We start from the raw sequence: 22,865 nt of genomic DNA on the forward strand, positions 1-22,865 counted from the left end.
ACTAAGAATTCTATGCATCATTCACATGCGTGCCATGACATTCTCCACAGATACATTTGGATTTCAGGTGGTTGTTTTCTACACCAGAGGTGAGCTGTGTGTTCCCATGGGGTTAATTCAGATTTTTATATTTGGACCTGTGGAAAGCAGAAGTGATGATTCACACTAAATCTGTACTGCTCTGTTTGGTTAAAAATGAAATGTCTGGAGTCTAAATTGAAACGCCTCCAGGATTGCATACACAACCATAAGCTCTTGAATGTTAATTTATTCTTTGCGGGCTCCCTTTCATGACTTATCTGTTCCTGCATTTAGTACAATGACTGCTTATAGGACAATGGAATATAAATGCAGATAAAGATATGATTGTGTAAAGTTTCTTCTCTGGACATTGATTTTCAGTGTGTATTCACTGTAAACTTGCAGAGACAATGACATCAAAACTATATATCCATGAAGTAAATAACATTTCTTTATATCACTTATTGATAATGGAATCCCTAACAAAAGTAGATTTTAAGGCAGTGCATTCTTAAATTATTCTTTGGTTGAAAGGTTGAAATTTGTCCTTTTTTCTTCTCTATGTGTTTTTCAGATTTTAATCTCATAGTAGAAGCTAAGATAATGATCTTGAAAATAGATTGCTATTCCTTTATAGCTCAGAAATTATGGTGCTGTGTTAGGAAGGTGCTTCTGTACTAAAGCCAGCATATTGCAAAGATATGCATCCACTATTCAGTTGTCTAGGAACACAATAATGCAATGTGGGGGTCCATTAAAATAATTGTTGATTTGAGATTGTGTACCACAGTGATATTGTTGTATCATAAAATCCAGATTTGCACATCCACATTAAGCCCTGAATCTCCTATTGTACCACACCCCAAAGGTGTATTCTACTGGATTATAATTTGCTGATTGGAAAGGCCATTGAAATCCATTTAACTCACTGTCAACCACTGAAGTGAAATGACTTTTGGTCATGACATGGTCCACATTATTATGCTGCAAGTAGTCATTAGATGATAGAAAATTGCAGCCATAAAGGAATGCACACGGTCAGCAACAATACGCAGGCAAGCTGTGGCATTTACGTGATAAATAACTGGTAGTAATGGGCCCAAAATGTGCTACGAAAATATTTCCTACATCATTGGAGAAGGTTAAAAGGTAGAGTGGAATATCCACTAATCCAAAGGTCAGTGGTCGGGTTTCTCCAGTCTGCATATTGTAATGTCCGTAGGCAAAATTCTGAAACCCCAAACTCGCACATTTTTTATCAGCTATCCACGTATTTGGTAGGAAAATTACAATGCATATCAATTAATCAAGTGTTGCCGATTAGTAGCATGTGGCAGCAATTTACCCTCTTGAAATCTATGGAAGCAGTAAGAGGGTACTTTTCCCCACTGCATGTAGTCTGCACAGCATTTAGGCTTTTAAAGAAATAACATTTAGTGTTATTGTTCATCTGAGGTTGTTTTTGCATAATTGTAAATCAGATGAGTGGCTAAGAAAATGGATCCTTCATCCTTAACAGCACTTATGCTTTGTCCTGACTTTCTTGTTTGGTGAAGTTGGTTTTAACCTTTTTAAATATTTTTGCTGTACTGTGAGGGACTTTTCCTTCAGATGCATCCACAACAATTCCTGTGTTTATCATGGAGGTCAAAAGGTTCAGTTTTTTGTATTAGTATACTGACTTCATAAGTAAAAATAGTCATCCAAATGTATAAGTGCAGGTACAGCACTTGATGTTTACCTGAGGACACTTCATCAGAAGTTGCTGCTAAAACTGCTAAGATTGTGGCCCCTGTTCATGGGTAAAAAGCCATCTGGGTGTGAATAAATAGATTTTCTGTCCACTCATACAAAAAGAAAAAATGTATTTGTTTATCAAATTAATTAAAAAATATGGCTTAAATGTTTTCGAATTTGTATTAAGTCTTTTCTTTATATCCCCCCCCATCTTTTTTTGTTTTTTCTTTTCCATTTTGTTTTGTCCCTTTCCCTTCCCTCACTATAGGCTCTGCTCTGCGGCGTCGCTGGCTAGTGGTCCAACTCCTGATGCAGGTGTGGCTGGCAGCAAATCCATCTCTAAGTGAGCGCCAGTGCCCCAAGAGTTGTCGCTGTGATGGAAAAATTGTTTACTGTGAGTCAAGCGCCTTTCGTGATGTCCCCAAGAACCTCTCAGGAGGCTGTGAGGGCCTGTCTTTACGATACAACAGCCTCGCCAGTCTTCGTGCAGGCCAGTTTGTAGGACTCAACCACCTCATCTGGCTCTATTTGGACCATAATTACATTGCATCTGTGGATGCAATGGCCTTCCAGGGGGTCCGCAGACTTAAAGAAATGATCCTGAGTTCCAATAAGATCACATCTCTCCACAATACCACATTCCACCCTGTCCCTAATTTGCGTAATTTGGACTTGTCGTATAATAAACTGCAAGCCTTGCAGCCTGGACAATTCCAGGGCCTACGGAAGCTTCTCAGCCTTCACATACGCTCAAACTCTCTTAAAATTATTCCAATGCGTCTGTTCCAAGATTGCAGAAATCTTGAGTTCCTAGATTTAGGCTACAACCGTCTGCGCAGTATCACTCGAAATGCATTTTCTGGCCTGGTCAAACTCACTGAGCTGCATCTGGAGCATAACCAGTTCTCAAAGATCAATTTTTCTCACTTTCCTCGCCTCTACAATCTGCGGGCTCTTTACCTGCAGTGGAATCGGATTCGCTCTATGAACCAGGGCCTGACTTGGACCTGGGCCTCCATCCAGAAACTGGATCTGTCGGGGAATGAGCTGACAGAAGTAGATGCTGCAGTTTACCAATGCTTACCCAACCTGCAAACACTCAACTTGGATTCCAACAAGCTGACCAATGTTTCCCAGGAGGTTGTTGATGCCTGGATCTCTTTGACTATGATTAGCTTAGCTGGGAATGTATGGGATTGTGGTCCTGCCATCTGCCCATTGGTGGCCTGGTTGAGAAACTTTAGAGGGGCAAAGGAAACCACCATGATTTGCGCCTCCCCGAAGAAAGCCCAGGGTGAAAAAGTGATGGATGCAGTTGAAGCTTTTGGTGTTTGTAAATCAAACCAAGCAACAACACTCACAGTGAGTATTCCTTCAAACCCATCTAGTGTCCCTGCCCAAACTGAGCATCGCCCAGCTATCCTTGCTTCACCCACTGATTCTGGAAAGAGAGGTGAGGGATCTCTTAGGGGTCCTACATCTTCAGCAGTTACTCCACCTGTAGCACTACCCCCAGAGCAAGACTTGGAGCCTGTGTCTTTCCACAAGATTGTGGCTGGAAGTGTTGCCCTTTTTCTTTCTGTTGCCATGATCCTGTTAGTAATATATGTATCATGGAAGCGCTATCCTAGCAGTGTCAAGCAACTGCAGGAGCATTCGGCAGCAGCTCGCAAACGTCGCAAGAAAACTAGAGAGACGGAGCGCACACTGAGCTCTCCCCTGCAGGAGTACTATGTGGACTACAAGCCCACCAATTCTGAGGCCATGGATGTGCTTGTCAATGGGACCGGACCCTGCACCTATACCATTTCAGGCTCTCGAGAATGCGAGGTATGACCCACACCACCGCCACTACTCCTAAAAAAACACTCGGTCCACAATGATGCGACCAGAGGTAATTGTTTACACTGCTTTAATAAAAAATTAGTCTGGTACTTGATTACTTAACCTAACCCAGTAGGTTTAGTAAATACTGTATTCCCATGGATTATTACTGAATGAAAAGAGATGGCTTCAGCATTACTGTGTGTATAAGAAGTTATCTCTTGCTTTCACATGGTTGTTTGTGTATTTGCTTAAGCCATAATCTCTGCTGAGGTGCAAATGTTTGTTTTGCCACAGAATGGTACAGAAATACAGATAAATGAGACTGATTACATACCCTGTTCCTCGTAATCTTGAGATTAAGCTACGCTGTTTGTGGTTAGACATTTGTACGTGTTTAGATAGTTGTTTGCTTGCAAATCACAGACTTTCTGCTTTGTGTGTTTGCTCTACCTTTATTCAGTTTTTGATGAGAAGTATTGTGAGTAGAGAATAGCCGAATGGTGGGAAGATTCACTTATGGACACCGGATGTGAATGCTAATAGAGACTCTTGTCACTGAAGAGAGCTTTCCTTGAGTTGGTGACTTCACATTTTTGTATGACTTGAGAGGTTGGTGGAAAATACTTAATCTTATTGTCCCCAAAGAGAACTTCTGTTTTCCACCTTCCTTTCTTATTGAGTTGTTGAAGTTACTCACTTGTTTACTCCTTTGCTTAATTGATTAGTCATGCATAAACCATATGCATACTTCACACTTCAGTTCACACAAGCAATGAAAAAAAAATGACACACACACAAAAAAAACAGCCTTTGATAGTCCCAACAGGAGTGAGAATCCTTTGAATTTTCTTTTACACAGGCAAGTGAATTTCTTCAAAACAGTATTTACAGACTATAATAGTATGGGAATGCTGGTCGTCTCCTTTTGCTTGTAGCTTCAACACTCTTGAGTACCTAACACATGGTATCATTCTTGGTTAAACTTTTTTTTATTTCTCTTCAGAAGCAAAGCTTCCTTTGAAATATACAGTATTTTCAAAGACTGTTTAACCAGGGCATTTTTAACATATGGCTAAGGATGGGTGTCAGGGTGATCTTGTGCACGAGACAGCTTAATTCTTTACACTGTGACATTATTAGCACTTTGTTTTTCTTTTTCTTGGCACTTCCATTGAATAATATTTTTACTCAGTGGGTTGCAGGTTGTTTCTGATTGAATGACTCTATACAGAGTTTTCAACTTTAAGTAAATGGGCTTGATCATCCACATTCTTTTTCATTTATTTTACTGATTATCTGGCTTCCCTGGATGCAGGTCACTTGGTAACATGTGATTCTTGCAGGTATCTCTCAGGGTTTGATTACAAGAAGAGCAGCTGCCATGTTGTTGCTGTCCCTGACCTCCCCTTGACACATTTCATTCTATAACACTGATTTATATTGACTTTGACCTGGTTATTTTTAAATTTATTAGATTTTATTACATTTATTTATTTGAATTGCATTTTTTTGAACAATTTTACGGTTTCAACCCAAACTGAAATACTCAGTTTTCCTGAGTTAACATTTATTATAGGGTTGTTTTGGATCTCATGTAGTTTGGTGTTATTGTTGCTGCTTTGTGTAATTTAAATACTAGTTACTTAAAAAATATTAACTATATGTTAAAATTATTCATTAAAAATTGATTTAGAACATGCAGATCTAAATATCCCATTCAAGCTAGGTATATGAAGAGGTAGCATATGTAACAGTATAGACTCCTTGTTGTGATCATTTCCAGTGTCTACTGGTGCATTTATTTAATTATATTCCATTCAAACCTTCCTCAGTGCCTCTTGCTGCGGCATTCTAGATTCTCCTAATTAACTTGCCACACCTATAGGGAATAGTTACTGTCAAATTATTCCATTTTGGCCTCAGGCTTCTACAGCTTTTTTAGCTGCAGCTATATTCCTTAAAATAGTTTGAACTGTTTGTTTAAACAATTTTAAGCTATACTTAAAATGCTTTCCCTTCAGCCTTATCTATTTGGGCTATCTTAGAACATTGTTGAGTGGAGACAGGAACTATCAGTCAGCCATCCACAAAGTCCTAAGTTCATCTCAGAATGTGCTCCAATCTTGTTTCTACATTTTGTTGCCTTTGCATAGACATAAATCACTTGCCAGAACACAGCAGCACAGCTGCACTCTGCCCACCTTGCAGCCTCAATTCCTCTTCTCTGGCTTGAGGATATAGCAACTCATGTCTGTTCATCCTTCCTGTGTGGGGGCATTCCTTATTCCTCCTGTTTTATTCTTAACATTTCTGTTATATAGTTGATTCTATTCCATCACTATATAGTAACCAAGGACCTCTTCACATGATTGTCCTTTATCATTTTCCAGGTCCACTTGACACGAATTGGAGCTTAGGAGCTTTTTTAGTGAATTGCCTGAAGATGGTGCAATAGCAATTTTCCAACATACTTTGAGCTCCTCCATTCTAGCTGCACTCTGAGAATGTATATAAAAATGGATAATGTATTAACATAAAAAAAATCAATATGAAAGTGCCTTAAAGTGCTAAAAAGAGGTTCGATATCATATTACTCTATTAGAGTTCCATGCTATCATTCTATGTACTTCTCACTTGATTGATCATTTAAGTAAAAATATTCAGATGAGTATGGTATTCATTAATGCGCGTGTTTATTTTGTAAAACAGAATAGAGGATGAAGCACAGTATGCTTTAGGGCGTGATTGAGAAGTCGCTACTGTTTGAGCATAGTATTATATAGTATTATGCATAGTATTCCAGGGTTCTCCATCAGATTCACTGGTAGCTTATCATATTTAGTAGTCATCATAAGTATGGCATCTCCAAACCAATAGGTTTGCAGACCATGCATGGTGGATTATATCCATGGCAGCACTAATCTTGGCAGTGGCTCACTCTGCTTTTAGTGTCTGACATCAAGATCTGGCCACTTTTTTCTGCATTGCTGACCCATCGAAAATCACAAGTAAACAACATATATGTACATTTTTTGCATGGTACACAAAGTTGTTCTCAGATACAGATTTTGATTATACCACCAGCACACCTCATGCATTCCCTTTCTTAGCAATTTCTGAAACTAATTCCTGCTACCAGGAGTGCTACATGCCCTTTTGACTCACCCTCCTCATCCCTTCTTCTGATACTTCTAGTGACCTTTTCCAAACTACAGTTACCCACTTACTATAATGTCACCCTGGCTGATTATCACTGCATTACTATTCTGTTTTGCCCAGACATATTTGACAATAAAAAAAATACAAATTAAAAGAATTATATGATATCTTCTTCTTTACTTTATCTTTTATGATATTTACTTATTTTGAAAATATTTTAAATCTATTTATTAATAATTATTATCAGTTGTTTTAAACAATCGGTTAAGTAAAAGAAAATTAATAATCTGTAATCCATTTAGTTATTAAGAACTCATAATTCATAATTCATACAACAACTGTGATCAAGTACAAAAAGAAACAACCAACCAAACAAAAAAGATATAGTCCAGACCTGAGGAATAGTGAAGCACAACCATATCCATCATTCAACCATTTTCTTAGCTGCTTTTCAATTTAGGGTTGCAGGGGGCTGGAGCCTATACCAGCTGTCATTGGCCTAAACTTGGAGTACACCCTGGACAGCCTCTTACAGGGCAACTATCTAACATCTGTAGCCAATTATATAGGATTAACCGAGAGTTAAATCAATACTAGACACATGTTAATTATATGCACTGCATTCTTGAACTTTATAATAATCACTGTAATATGGTTATAATATTTTTTTTATAGCTGGTGTTCTGTGGAATATTTGAGTCTTAAAGAGCATACTAAAAAGCTGCTAAATTAAATGTTTGTTTTTTTTTCTTTAGAATATGTCAACATTTCAGAGGTTAAAGTCCTAATAGATCCTGCACTGAAATGGAAGAAGTACCTTCCCTGTTTTCTTTCCCTCTCTTGTCAGTCCGAGGTTATGGTGTCAGATTGTTAATTGCTCAGAAAAAAAAATCAACACAAACACTGGGAGGCTAGCCAAGGGCAAGTGAGCTATCTGTGATTCAGTGGGGAGGCTGAACTTCTCAATGCTAGTGTCTTCAGTCTACAATTAGCCATGTGGGAGACTTCAAACATGCACTGCGCGTGAGAGAACATCTCTCTCATCCACTAATCCTGTCTGTTTCACACTCTGGTTCCATGCTGCTGCTTTCTCGGCTGCTGTTTGATCCATGCTTAATGAGGGTGTTAGATCACCAATATAGCAATTACATTACCTGGAAAAGAGGCAAGCCACTTTTCTTTTCCTCACAATTTTTACAAAGCAACCCAAGTGCATCATTAATGCTAAGCTTCCTGATACATTGCCTTTGTTATCTTTTCTTCTTTTTGTGAAACTCATCAAAAAATCTTTTACAATTTGGATCTGATGTACTTGCTTTGTGCCCTCTTGCACAGCATTTATTATTATTTTCCTCCTACTGGTCCGTTCACTTTCAAAGCCATTTATCAAAGCAGAGCTCATTTGTTTTACAGGAGTGTCTTGCATGTTTTACCAGCTACTACTATCCTCTGCTATTGACACCACCATCCTGCACGCCATCACCTCACTCCTCTGTGGTTGAAAAATGGCCTGCTTTATAAAGTCCAGCCAATTTACTTAGAAGAGAACAAGTAATATCACATCCCAAAATTATCAATGTTTATTTTCAGTTACATCAATTTAAAAAATGCTTCTAAAGTTTGTAACTATTATCCAATACATGCACATACTGTTTCTGAGCCCAAAACATGCAATATTGATAACTATTCATATTAAAGAAACAGTTCAGTTGCTACAGAAATGCAGCAATTAACATAAATCTAATCTATATTTATAATATTGTAAAACACTTTGAAAACACTTTTTCTCCCTTTTTCCATATTTACCCATTTGAACCATTTCATGCTGTAGTTTCTAAGACTTCTACATTAACAAGATCAATCAATCATTAGCTTGACTCTATACAGTTAAACTCCTATCTACTAACCGTCACACTGGTATGCAGTATGGTATGACATAACCTTACAACCAATTTGATCACTTTGCTATAGGGTATATTTCTTCTCATTTGGATTCTGGTGATTTCTGTGGCTTTGCATAGCATATAAAACATATAATGATATTAGTAGCTGATTTTATCCATCAGGCCTAATGAGTATTTTTTTTTTTCTGTGTGTTTCTTAAACATAGGGCAAGCTGTTTCACTATTATCAGAAAAAGTGAATCTTCATTCAGCACTCAGATACAGTATAGGACTGAAAGAAGTGAGATATTGTAGTTACACTTATTTTGGGATTTCACTATACAAACAACTTGTAAAAAACAAAAAACAAGCAAAAAAATCAATCTAAAATTCTAATCAATAGTATCATTTTCAGTTAGGTTGAACTGCCCCAAAACCCAAAACCACTTTGCCTGTTAGTAATTCAATTCAAATCTTTTTTTTTATTTTTATTTTTTTTGTAAATCAGTTAGGGTCAGGTAATATGAAAATGAAGATGACTCATCCATGGATCTGCATGTAAGTAGACCACTAAGTACCAGCAGTGGAACATCTGTTCAGGCTTAAAATGCTTTAAAATGAAGAAATAAAAACCATCCAAGCCAACTCTGTGATGGGCATATTTAATTACTTTTTCTTTTCTTTTCTTTTCTTTTCTTTTCTTTTCTTTTCTTTTCTTTTCTTCTTTCTTCTTCGAAACAATCTCCATTCAAACAACCACTTCTGCAGAAGTTATGCAGGCTAGTTCGCTCTCGCTGGAAAATGATGTCCTATTTAATGAATTGACAATAAGTCAAGTATAATTAGGCCGTCATCGTAGCATAACGTTGCTGTCAGATGAAAATATTTTAACTTTCCAAAGTCAGTTATATAGTTTGTGTTAATAGGTTTCTTGGGGCCTGGTGTCAAGAATATTACTTGGAATTAAAACTGCATCTTTCAAGGAACAAAAGTCTCAATTCCATACTTCTTGAAAGAGTTGTTATATGATATTACAGTTCATCCTAATTAACTAACTGCTATAATGAAAAGAGAGGCTTTATCTTTTTAGTGTGGTGTGGGTTAAGAGCATATTACAGTAAGAGTATAAAAAAATCACACAGGTCTGTGCATCCATTAAATGTAAGTGTCTTTCTGGGTATTTTTGTTGTACTTCTTAGTAAATATTTGTATTGTTGTGTAGGGCTTTTATACCTACCTATGAACCATGCAATGAAACATAAGCTCATGATTCAGTTTGAATGGATGTGGTAAGAATATTCATCCCAATAGTTTCAACCTGCAACCAATGATGGGGTAAAGCTATTGTAACCAAACATCTTGTCTCTCCACTGCTTTCACTGGTGATGACAGTATTAAAGTCCAGCAAGTTCAACAGGCAAAAAGAACAGGCAGGCTCTCTGAGTTGAAGTGGAGTAAGACAGGTGGGCAAGTGAACCTGGCAGAGAAGAACATTCAACATGATGGAGCAATCGACAGGCAGACAGGAGAAGCAGTTAGAAAGCCAGAGAAATCAGGCAGTCATCCAGACCTGACAGCTAGATTGGCAGGCGTGTGTCCACAAAGACACACAGGCCTTTGTCCACCGACAGCTGTCCATCCTCTGATCAGTGATGGCTCTAAACTTTTCTTTCTTTTTTTTGAACATAATAAAGTAAGTCCAGTACAAGACCCAACCTAAGGCCATGTGGCCATATCAAACTTTCAATGCACTTAGGAAAGTGGCCATGTCCTTATTATATTAAAGGGCACTTAGAACAGAATTTGCATTGCAAAGTTGGATTTTTTTATTTTTTGTTTAACTGAGATTGAAACGATTTTGTGTTCTTTCTGACTATGCAGGCCTTCTCCCATAGTGTAGAGACATACATGCCAGGTTAACTGGTAATTCTAAAGTGACCATACATGGATGGATGGATGGATGACCAGGTGTGAATGTAAGCGTGAATGATTGTCTCTCTCTGTGTTGGCTGTGATTGACTTGAAACCTGTCCAGGATGTACCCTGCCTTTTGCCCTGAGGCAGCTGGGACAGACTCCAGCACCCCCCACTCAGAACCCTAAATTAGATAAGCAGTTTGGAAAAAGTGGATGCAATTTACTGCTGGACGTAGAGAGATGGTGTAAATAATGCTAAAGTCAGTACAATTACCGCAGTATGCTCACCAAAAGACTAAATAAACATTGCTTATATAGGAATAAAATTATTGCTTAATTATGATCAGAACACCCCAAAAAAAAAAAAAAAATAAATAAAAAATAAATAAATAAATAAATAAATTAATTTATAAAATAAAAATAAATACATTAATAAAATAAATCAATAACTAAATAAATAAATTGAACACTTGAACATTTAACTTTTTGTCATTTTCAAATTCAGTTCACTCAAATCATGTTACATGCATAATTTAAATCAAAGGGCATGTGCACATGTAATTGCAATTCCATTTCTACCTGTTGCACCAGACCATCAAAAATGTAACAAGGTAGCAAAAGCAATCAAACATCAAATTCCTGATGCTTCTGTGATGTACTGCTGCTTTTTTTATGCTGTACATTACATAAAAAATGTACATGAAGGGGTGTGGGTAGCTGAAATATAGTGATGTGGAAATCTAATGAAATTTCTTCTTCCTTTCAAGTCTGATCCTTCTCCAGCATGTAGGTGGTTGAGAAGGCTGCCTGCATGTTTTGCATCCACTCATGTCGACATACAAAAGTAACCTTCATCTATGCTATTCTCTGAGGTTTCATTCCGTTGTGTCTCCTGTTTCCTTTTAAAGACCTTTTCTCTGCTGTGTCAAGCACATATTATTTTTAGTTAATTACCTGTCTCTGTCATCCTCCAGCATCCCACACTGTGGTCTTACTGCTTAATCCTGAATCAAGTTGTCTTCTACTGCATGAAAATGTCCACCTCTCATGAGTGAGCACTTCTGTTCTTGAACAGCTTCACTTTTGTATTCTGACCCCACATTTCTAAGCAGTAAAGAAAATCATGTAAACACAAAAAGAGCGTCATCCAGTACCAGTTTTAGCAATTTAGGAGCCCCAGATGAAATCAGGAGTTTTTATCCAAATGTTTCAATAGTGCACATGCTAATATGTATTGATTTCTATTTCCCAGTGTAGGCTACTGACTCCCACCTACTGATATGTAATTCTTTGCACTGCTTTGCCTCTTGTCTTTAATAGGGAGATTTAATAGGTCCCAATCCAAATCAAGGCATTTATGAAAAACAAATGAGAACGAGAGAACATTGCTCCCATTACACCAAGTCCATCCAAAAGCTTCTTTACAGTACAGCATGGTCAACATATCAAATGACATGTAGTTTGAGGTCACGTTCAGCAGTAAACAGCAGGACTGTAAAATATAATGGTCCCTCTTATCGATCACATTAGCAAGGTAATAAAAGCACCTTATTGACAAAACCGACAATGGATATGTTAAAGATTGATTGTGCCATGAAGCTGCTAACGCTACTTAGGAACCACCGCCCCAGCCTGCATTCAAATGTCAATTCAGATGTTATAATGATCACAGGTAATGACGATGATGATCTTGATGATGATTAGAAAAGTCCACTTAAGCTATGTGTCTGTATGTGTCTGTAGATAATGGCATCCGCGAGATCAGTTGGAAGAATTCAACATGATTTATCGAGAGGGAGAAATTAACATATTTAGGCTGGTGTTGGTGATGATGAAGACTGAGGCTTGTAATGATGTCAGTATTATAATTGACAGCGTGGGAAAGTGGTAGACATGTAAACAACAGAAAAGCAGCAGGAAAGCAAGCAGATAAGTGATTCTCTTCCTTATTGAACTTATGCATAAGATATATATAAATCTAAATCCAACTATCTGTCTGATCAGCTTCTCGCATGTGACATAATCAACTTTTAGCAGTGCTATTTTCAGAGGAGAGAACCATTACAGAAGTAGTTGTGTACTTGACCCATACTAATGAAATTTTACATTCCCACATTTTTTCTAGTGATGAAATACCCACAAATTAAACAGTTAAGCAGATTTTTTTTTTTTTTGCTCCCTCTTTTTAATCAAGGCAGGTGGAAGATTTTTTTTTTTCAATTTCCTCATAATAAGGGCCAGCACAGGGCAGTAATCAACATCAGGCTAACCAGATTTGCGTCAACAAATTGATGTTTTAGACCTATGACCGCTATAGCTGATGAAGGTAGAATAATCTGCAGAGTGCACATGAGTGTTTGACTAAGATTAAAGTAGTGGGTGTCAATCTGGTTATCCATTCAACCATGAATTAAATCAACTGCAGAAAGGATAAAGGTACATACAGAGCAGTGCAGGGAATCATGACAAATACGGAGAAGGTACAGTAACACACACTCCCAGGGTACTGAGGGCCGTACTCTATTTCTCAGACTTTTTTTTTCTTTTCCAGTGGAACATTTTACACTGTCACCTAGATTTATCAAGTCAGCTGCAAAGAAAGGTGTGCTACTGAAAGGGCACAGAAAAGCAATGGAAAATTACAAGTCGAGCCAAAGACAGGATTAGACAAAAAGAGAGAAGAGAGAGAAATCGGTAGGTGGACTAGGAGTGATGTAGGATTTAAGGACGTAGAAAAATTGATAGTTGGAAGGGGGAGCAGGGCACACACACACACACTCACTCACTCAGCTCTCTCTGACCTGAGAGGCACAGCCTGTTTGATTTAGTGCCAATCACAGTTTTTAATGTCTGTGCAGCGTATCATAATTTATTAGGATTATCATAAACTTGTGCTGGGAGAAGGAGCGGGGTACTTGTGCCTCCCTCTAAGAATGAATTACTTGCTGCAAGCTGGAGCGTCAATCAGGCCAGAAATGGCAAAACCAGCTTTTTTCCCCACTTTGTTTTACTCAAGCCTCTCCATGCAGCCCTTCAGAGACAAGACCCACAATAAATATTCATCCCATCATATTCCATCCTAGAAGGAGCCAAGGATGTGATGTGAAGGAAAGCTAAAGGCAGATTTTAATTACATTCTGGCTTGGAGAGGGTTTCTCTGTCATCAACATCAAGGAGTTTGGAATTTAGGGGTAACATCAAGAGATGTATTGCTGAGAACACGTACACTGAGAGAGAGACACACACACCCACCACACCTATGATTTTCATATTGACTTTGGATCGTGAACTTTGTGCTTACTTTTAGCACTTTGTACATTAGTTCAATATCATGAGTAGCAGGTGTTAAATTAATTCAATGTGCAAAACAGGTGAATGGGAGAAGAAAAAAGATGAGCACAACATGCAAAAGTTCTCTTAGGACCAGTAGCTGTGTAAAGACTTCTATTTGTGAGTCTGCTTTTTGTTTGTTTGTTTGTTTTCAATATGTCAAATAACACACCAGCAAATGCATTTTGAAGGAAAAGCAATGCTCCTTCAAGTCACACTCATGTTTTTAGAGTTATGTTTATTTAAGTGTTATGGTGTCTCAAAAAATAGTCTTAAAAAACTGGGGCCATTTTAAAATGAATGGATAGAAAGATAAATCAGTGAATGTTTATTAAATGAAATGAAAAAAACACTAAATTTTATTCCACTGCAAATAGAGCATGTGAAGTCAACGCATCAAAGGGGTGATAAAACAACACAAAATATACAGTATACTGTATTATGCTGTCTAGCTAAATCCATTAAGAACAGAAGGAAATGTGTTTGTATGTGTGTTTATCTTGGGAGAAATTAATCAACCTTTGCATGTTCTGCATGCAGCAAGAACATGTGTTAATTAAAAAAAGAGGACACATGAAGCAGGAGCTCCACATGTCCTTGTGAAACTGGCCTTGTGAAGTTTAAGGTCAGTTCAAAGGAAGGGAATGTCATTGGTATTGGGTGGCACTAGGCTACAAAGGCTTACTGTAATTTGTGTACAAGAACATGCATCTGTGTGAAACATAGATTGGGAAACCCTGGGTTAACTATATATGTGCAAGCTTGGTCACATGAAAAGGTTCGATGTTAGCAACAACTGACCAGTCATACCTTAACAGAAATTAACAGAATTATCATATCACAACTGTATCTTAAGACACGGGAGAATCTTATGGATTTTAATCAAGAATTTAATTGAATTAATCTTTAAGAAACTGTTTTAGTTTTTTATTCTCTGAGCTGCATCCAATTATTAAAAAATAATTGGTCAAATTAATCAGTAAACGGTGATTCCATATCTGTCTCTGGAACCTAGCCTGGGCCCTATACTACAAAGCAAGTTCAAAATAGCCAGGGTATCTTTCTCGTATCTGGATTCACTTACCCTTACATTGGCAATCAGAATAGGCAGTCACACAAAGCTCGTTATCAACTTGTTAAGCTAACCCAGCTTTTAGTGTTTAATATATTTATTATTTTTCACAATGAAATACAAAAATACAAAGCATCAAATAAAAGTAAAAGAGGGGAGAAAAAATAAAATAAAAACCCACCCTAACAAACAACACCCCTGTTCGCTGTCAAGTAATCAAAAGTTTAAAAGGAAAAAACTTTCAATCAGTGCAAAATAACACCAGCCAAGGTATACAGAATAAGAAGGAAGAAAAAATAAGCAAACAAATATAATTAAAAATAAATAAATAAATAAAGGTCATTCCCGAACCTGTGTAGATGGTTGGTCAAAAAATATCAAAAAGGGTTTCCAGACTTTATTAAATTTATTTACAGAGCCTCTCAAAACGAACCTAATTTTCTCTAATTTAAGATGAAATAATACATCCTTAACCCAATGCGAAAGCGTGGGCGGGGCTGCGTCCTTCCACTTCAAAAGTATTAGACGTCTTGCCAATAGTGTAGAGAAGGCAACAAGTCTTTGACCACCTGCTGGTAGCGCCAGACCATCGGAATTGACCCCAAATAAAAATAAGTGGATTGAGTGACACTCTCATTCCAAATATGCATGACAAAGCCCCACAGACATCCGTCCAGAACTTTTGTATTCTGGGACAGGACCAAAACATATGGATCAAGGTGGCCTCTGCCAATTTACATCTTTCACACGTTGGGTCAATCTGAGGATACATCTTTGCCAATTTTGATTTGCTGAGATGAACCCTATGCACTATTTTAAACTGCAGAAGGCAATGTCTTGCACACATGGAGGCCGAGTGGATATTACTTAAAACATTGGCCCAGTCTGCTTCAGTAATACAGATTCTAAGATCCTCTTCCCAGGATCGCTTAATTGCAGACATAGAAGAAGAACCCAGGCGCAAAATCAGAACAAGTATTGATGATTTGGCCTTTTTCTTAACCGGGTTAAAACACATAATGTCATCCATTACATCATTGGGGGGTTTATTCGGGAACCCTGGGATAGAGCCTGAAAGAAAGTGTCGTATTTGTAGATACCTAAAAAAATGAGAGGGGGGTAAGTTGTATTTATCAGTCAGCTGTTCAAATGAGGCAAACGTGCCGTCAATGAATAGTTCTTTTAAAGATCTCAGCCCTCGCCTCTGCCAGCCCTGAAATGTGGCATCAGGCATTGAAGGGGAAAAAACATGCCTCTTCTTCCACGGAAAGAATGATCCCTATGAGTGCCACCTACTCCAGATATGTTATTAGATGGTGATTAAAGGGTGATTAAACAGAGTCTCCAAAGATATTAAATCTCTAAAGAGTGTAAAAATATAAATACATATAAAATATACAAATAGTATTATTAGATATGTTATTCATGCAATATTAATATCAATACAAATATTAAAATTGTGGTATAGTTGCAAATTACAGGACACATCTTTTTGGCCCCACTATATCAATCAATCAATCAATCAATCAATCCACAAGCCAGTGGTCAGTGACCTCCTCGCAACCACAAGTCACTTGGGAAAAATGTGCATCCACCAAATGGTTGCTAGAGATTGCATGCAGTTACAAGGTGAAATTGATCACACGTTGTTATACAGTCGTACACAAATAACTTCCTTGCAGTTACTTTGGTCACTAACAGATTGCCAGTGTTGTCTACAGTTTGCATAGAGGATGGTGATGTTTATGCAAACACACACCAAATGCTCCCCGAACAGTAGTGAAATTGTGAAAAGAGCAATAAAAAAACACTATTTGCTGGAGCTGTGAGACACAACTTTTATTTTGAAGGCAAATGCTGTAAATTTCCAATTTCTTCTATGTAAACTATAGTTGAATGTGGCAATCCCCTAGTGGCCAAAGCAATCACAAGGAGGAGGTTTTTGGTGCAGTACCCTCTTTCCAATTTCACCTAGCAACTTCCAACCTCCAGCAGCCACTTGCCAATCAGTCAGGGAGGACATTTTTTTTTCTTAGCAACCTTTTTTCCATAGGTGTGTGTGTCTGGGGGCTTAATTAAGATATGTTGTGTGTCTGAAATTTAAGGTAACCAAATGTGGTTTCCAACACATTTTATGTAGATATGCAAGTAAAATTAATGAGAGATTATTTCTGTCCTTTTTTTTTAGGTGCTTACTGTAATGTACCACATATCCAGAATATTTTTAAGCCCCAAGGTGGTCTTCACTGAGAGTGAAAACACACATTCCCTTGAATGAATGGGAAATCTGTGGAACAATACAAGGCCTTGCTTTTGGGAGTTGGTTTGGGGCCTGAGCTGGCATGAAGCTCGGTGGGAGTATGAGAGGGAGGCAGACTGGAAGCCTAATTAATCCAGCCTTCCTTAATTAGTCCCTCTCCCATCCATGACGTACCTACCAATCTTCTGATGCTTCCTTTCCTCCTTTGCTTTTCTTTTTTTCCTCATAAGCTGTCTATTCTTTTTGCTGCATCTAAATTTCTCTGTCACTTTCTCCTGCTGTCTCTTGCTCTGTCTGTTTTACCATATTTTTAGGCTTCATCGAATGGCAGTATGTTCCGAGGTGATAAGCAAACACATGGTGCTGCCGAGTGCAGCTTAGGCAAAGCTACGGTTGTCTCTGCTGTTGCCTGTGTCGCCACTAGAGGACCATACAAATTGACACCTGTAGGCGGCAGAGATTGCCTGCACACCTTTATGTACTGATGTACTGCATGTAGTGTCTCACAGTGCAGGTGGTCACTGGATGACTGGGACAATAGCCCAAACGATGCACCTCCTGCTTGCAGATCACAACCCTAATCTGCAAACACTGGCACAGAGAAGCACTGGATGCATCCCTCCAGCTTGGTTGGAAAATTGAATATGGCAGTAACTGTAACCAAAGAGGCTGACTTTAATGACGCTGGGCAACGAAACCCAGCCCACTCGCTCTGTGCCCAGAATAATGAGGCAGTTATTCCACTAGTGGCAATGACCATTCAAAATGACTGTGCTGTGAATACTGATCAAGACTAACTGTTGACATTCTCATGCACTATGCTGATTTTATAATGAGCTGTATAATTACGTTATCCGTTTTTGTTTTTACCAACAAAGCAAAATTCATACATTGATGTATCTAATTAACCAAAAACACTGGATTTTGTTTGATTTGATAAAACTGAAAATAATCCTGTTTTTAAGCAGTAGTGTTTTTTGTCTTCGTCTTCTTGGCTTTATCATTATTATTGTTATTATTATTATTATCATTATTATTATTATTATTATTGGTGGTGTTGTTGTTGTTATTCTCAGTACAATTTCTCTTATCATTTACTTTTTCAAATTTTACCCTTCCAATTGTACACCACCTGTCCACATGTAAGAATTAAACACTGGGGACTATAGTTATTGAAGAATATACAACTGGCAAGAGGCAAATATATTACACAGGAGTTTGTGGAAACTAAATTAAATCTTAAAACTGTGCTCAATATTCAATTTAAAACAGGTTTAACAAATTATCATATCCATATCTATGCTACTATTGAGCTCTTTCTGTTGGATAAGTGGGAAAAAAATCTGTTTGCTGAAATGATAAGTAGAACCAGATATATTATGCAGTGACTATAACGAGGCATCAGTCTCTTCAACTGTCTCTCAGTTTTGCTTCACAACTTACTATACACTGTACTGTACTCCTAAAAGCAATTCAAGTTCAAGTTAATGAGGTTTTTGTTAATAGTGCACATGTGTCATAGTCAGTTCCTTTCCCACATTTTCATCAGGTTCAAAAGAAAACACATGAAAAAGTGATTGATTTAAAGGTGAAAATTACCTGAAACAGAACTACCTTACTAACAGTGGACCATAAGGTGATACATATCTTAAGGGATTTTCATCAAATTCCCTTTTTTCACAAGTAAAGATGGACTATTTGTGTATCAAGGTCATCTTGCATCCCTGTGGCACTTCCACCACTTGCCAGTTTTTACTTTCTCACTCTCTCCATGTCTTTAATCGTTATTCCCCCAAACCACCCCTCTCTCTTGTCATTCTCAAAGGTGTATACACACATATGCTTTATATATGTGTATATATATATATATATATATATATATATATATATATATATATATATATATATATATATATATATATATATATATATATATATATATATATATATATATATATATGTATATAAACTGAGAGCAAGAGAGAAGAGGGAAACGATGAAACTGCACTAATTTATTGCAACATGCAATAGAAGTTTCCCCAGACTTCTAAAAGACATTCCAAAGCTTTTCTTTGGATGTTGGCTGTGTTTTGTTCTCTTCTTTGTCAAAGTGATCTCACACTTTTTCAAAAATCTTGAGGTGCAGGCTCTGGGGAGGTCAACTGATGAGTGATGGCCATGGTATTGCATGGCAGGGCAAAATCTGATGGTTCTTTTCTACATTCAAAATTGAAATACACCCCCAAACCAATCCTTCACTGTGTTTTATAAATGGCTTTAGACCTGTAAACATCTCACTCATGACCATCTTAGACTAACAAAGAACCAAATTTATTAAAAAAAAGTTTTGACAGGCATAAATATATTATTTTATGCCTGTCAAATTATCTTTATCTGTTTTTGTAGATTAACTAAACCAGCGGGAAGAAATTATGTGTTTTTGCAACAGACAGAGGATAAAAAAGTACCTAAAGTTAAGATTCATGGTCAGGTATAAGGACTGGACTGAAAATGACTTAAAAAGAAAAACAAAACAAAACAAAAACAATGCCCAAAAAGACATTATTTCTGACGCCACCAGGTTTTTCCTCAGTTTGAGCTCAGTGGTGCCATGATCCAACTCTGGGAGAGGATTCCCGAGGACACCATTCCATGGAGTCATTAGGAGCATGCCCAAGTGTTTTAATGCATACAAGCATATGAGGGCCATATAAACTACTGAGTATCATTTTGAGCTGCTTAAATGAATTTTCAGCAAAATTCAATTTCATTTTCAGGGTGTCTTTGAATTCAGTTCAATTCATCCCTAGCAATTTACCCATATATATATATATATATATATATATATATATATATATATATATATATATATATATAAACACACACACACACGCAAATATAAAGCTAGATACAGCATTTCCATTTCTTAACAGTTATTTCAAATTGGAGGGGATAGTTTGTATGCAGACTATGAAAGGGTTGATGTAAAGATGTCCTTTGAATTCTAGATGCTAAAAATCCCCTTTACTTTCATGCCCTCCTCATAATAACTCTTCAAATGTCAAACCTTAGTCACCATATTAGATGAGGCTTTGGCGGGCATTTTCCTATGAACTTCCTTTTCAGATTAGATTTAAAATCCTGCAGCTTATTTTGGATGGCACAATCTTTCTCTAAATTTAAAGTGGAAATATAAAGGTTTATTACTGATATGAACATTTTCAACAATGTAGTTTAACATGTCTAATTTAGAAATATTATGCTGTATACTGGTTGTAGCTTGGTCTTTGGGAAACCAGTGGATAGGGTGATCCCTCTTTAGGAAAAATGTGGACAACACAGTTGTTGTTAGCTTTTGGTGGTTTGTGTAACAGCTTGGTGAGCCTCTAGCTCCTTACCCTCGTCTGTAATCCCAGGCTACTCCAAGGCTGTGTGGGCCTGAGATCTTGGAGCTTTCAAGGCTCTGTGCTCTAACTGGTGTATGTAGTGAGTCACCACTACACTGCAGTCTGCAGGCTTAACCATTACACTCCTTGAGCAGTGAGCATAAATCTGTTTATTCTGAGTCTGCTCCAGTTTACAGTTTTTTTTCTCCCGCATTTCTTGTTCTATTTCATTGGCTTTGTATCTTCTCTTTGAGGAATATTTTTGGTGGGTTTTTTTCCTATTTTATTTAATTTTATTTTTAAGTGGTTTAGTGTGGCCCATTTTTTCTGTGTGGGTTTTTGGTTCTATCTGTGTCTTTCTATAGCCTTCTCTTTCCAGAGGCCTGCTCGGCATCATTTGCATGGCCTACTTTCCATATGAGGTTTGGTTAATACCCACAAGTAGACACTTGAACACTAAACAGTTCCCTTGCTGCAGTTAACAGTGGACTTTCCAGAATGAACTGATCTACTTAAGGCCTGATCTGTGTAATACATGTTATGCAGGACCACACCTGCCTTCAGAAACTTGACCAAGGAAGTGTACACCTCTGCTGGGTTAAAAGAAATAACAAAGTCTAAAAGAGAGAGACCCTAATGTAGTAATTACACGAGCTTGTTTCGTTGAAAGAAATACGCTGATGTAATTAGGACACTTCTGCATCACTAGTAGTGCTATAGATCTTTAGTAATCCAGTACTGTCACTGGACCCAAGTTTAACAATAGAAAATATAAGTTACTTAGCAAATCTTTGGTTTTATAGATCCGGCCAGTGCTTTAGAAACGTACAGAATGAACCATGTAAGTTTAATATGTGACACAAGTACATCTATTTTGATTTCCAGCTATGCCAATATAAACTGAGTTTATTTCTTGATGTGCTTTTAAGAAGTTATTTTGAATTTTAGTTCTTCAAAATATATAAAATCTGTTTCCTTTCAGTGTTCTGTAAAGTTACTTATTTTTTTAGTTTAGTTTATGTTATACCTTACACCAGGGGTCCCCAACTCCAGGCCTCGGGGGCCGGTGTCCTGCAGTTTTTAGATGTCTCCGTGATCCAACACAGCTGATTTAAATAGCTAAATTACCTCCTCAACATGTCTTGCAGTTCTCCAGAGGCCTGGTAATGAACTAATCATTTGATTCAGGTGTGTTGACCCAGGGTGAGATCTAAAACCTGCAGGACACCGGCCCTCGAGGGCTGGAGTTTGGGTCCCCTGCCTTAGACAGACAGAGGTCAAGATTATGGCTGGAGTTACAGACACGTTTTTTTTTTTTCATTTTTGATTTTGACAGACTGAAATAATTGAAGATTTAAATGAACAATGTAGATGGGACGTGACTTAATGTGGTCTGATACTGTGTGATATGAGAAACTGAAGGATACAGTCGGTCAATGTATTTTTTCTTCATGTAACAATCACATCAGATGAACCGAAACATAATATCCCAGACGTGTTCTTTTAGTTTTTAGGTCATAAGACCATGGAGGCCTGTCAGTGGTATCAATTCCTTCATCCTCCAGGAACTCATATTTTCACCATATAAGGCATTGTTGTGCATCAGGAGTAACCCAACTTTCATTAAAATGGTGCTATTGTATTTTTTAAGCTGCATATATCTGTCTTCAGTGGCTTGAAATTTCATTTCACTTGAGGCTGTTTTTTATTTAGTGTTTCTTTGTATGGTGCTTTTATTTTTCCTGTTCAGGCTTTTAAACTGATTATAAGCCAAATACTATTCTCAGTATACTGTAAATGTTGTTCACTAGTGGCCTGTGCTGTTAACTGGATTTGAGCTTATCCAGCTAACTTCAGGGTTAATCCTGTTATGAAGGCATTCACCTCTTACCTGGATACATAGCCATGACAACTTATATTGCAGACTTAACTTGCTCCTAAGCGGATAATACTCCAAATCAGAGATCAGCAGCTATGAAATAACCACCTATTGACCAGTTTGATGAACCAATGCTGTTTTCTCCAGAAAATAGTGACACCACTCCTGGAAGATTATTTGGACCTCTGAGTGCAGAGAGCAGGAGGGTTAAAGTATTTAAATGTAACCATTAAAAATTAAGTACAGTTTTTTAATAGTTTGCCTTTCCTTGATGAACATCAGGCATAAATATAGATATTTAGATGCAACTTCTCATGCGACTCTTCATTAGAGGACAGCTAAAAGAATAAAAACTAAAACTTATTTTTACCCAAATCATAATTTTGTTATGGCTT

At 37.4% G+C, this 22,865-nt stretch overlaps 1 protein-coding gene across 1 annotated transcript in view; it reads left to right on the forward strand.

The window, feature by feature from the left end:
- LOC116333448 (leucine-rich repeat transmembrane neuronal protein 4) overlaps nt 1-22,865 on the forward strand; it is a 98,557-nt gene that overhangs the window by 5,767 nt on the left and 69,925 nt on the right. Inside the window, exon 2 of the mRNA XM_031756697.2 lies at nt 2,027-3,588. Within this exon, the coding sequence (XP_031612557.1) occupies nt 2,027-3,588 (1,562 nt within the window). The remainder of the gene's footprint in view (nt 1-2,026; nt 3,589-22,865) is intronic.

The sequence above is a fragment of the Oreochromis aureus genome, linkage group 7 (assembly GCF_013358895.1).
Source record: "Oreochromis aureus strain Israel breed Guangdong linkage group 7, ZZ_aureus, whole genome shotgun sequence".
NCBI lineage: Eukaryota > Metazoa > Chordata > Actinopteri > Cichliformes > Cichlidae > Oreochromis > Oreochromis aureus.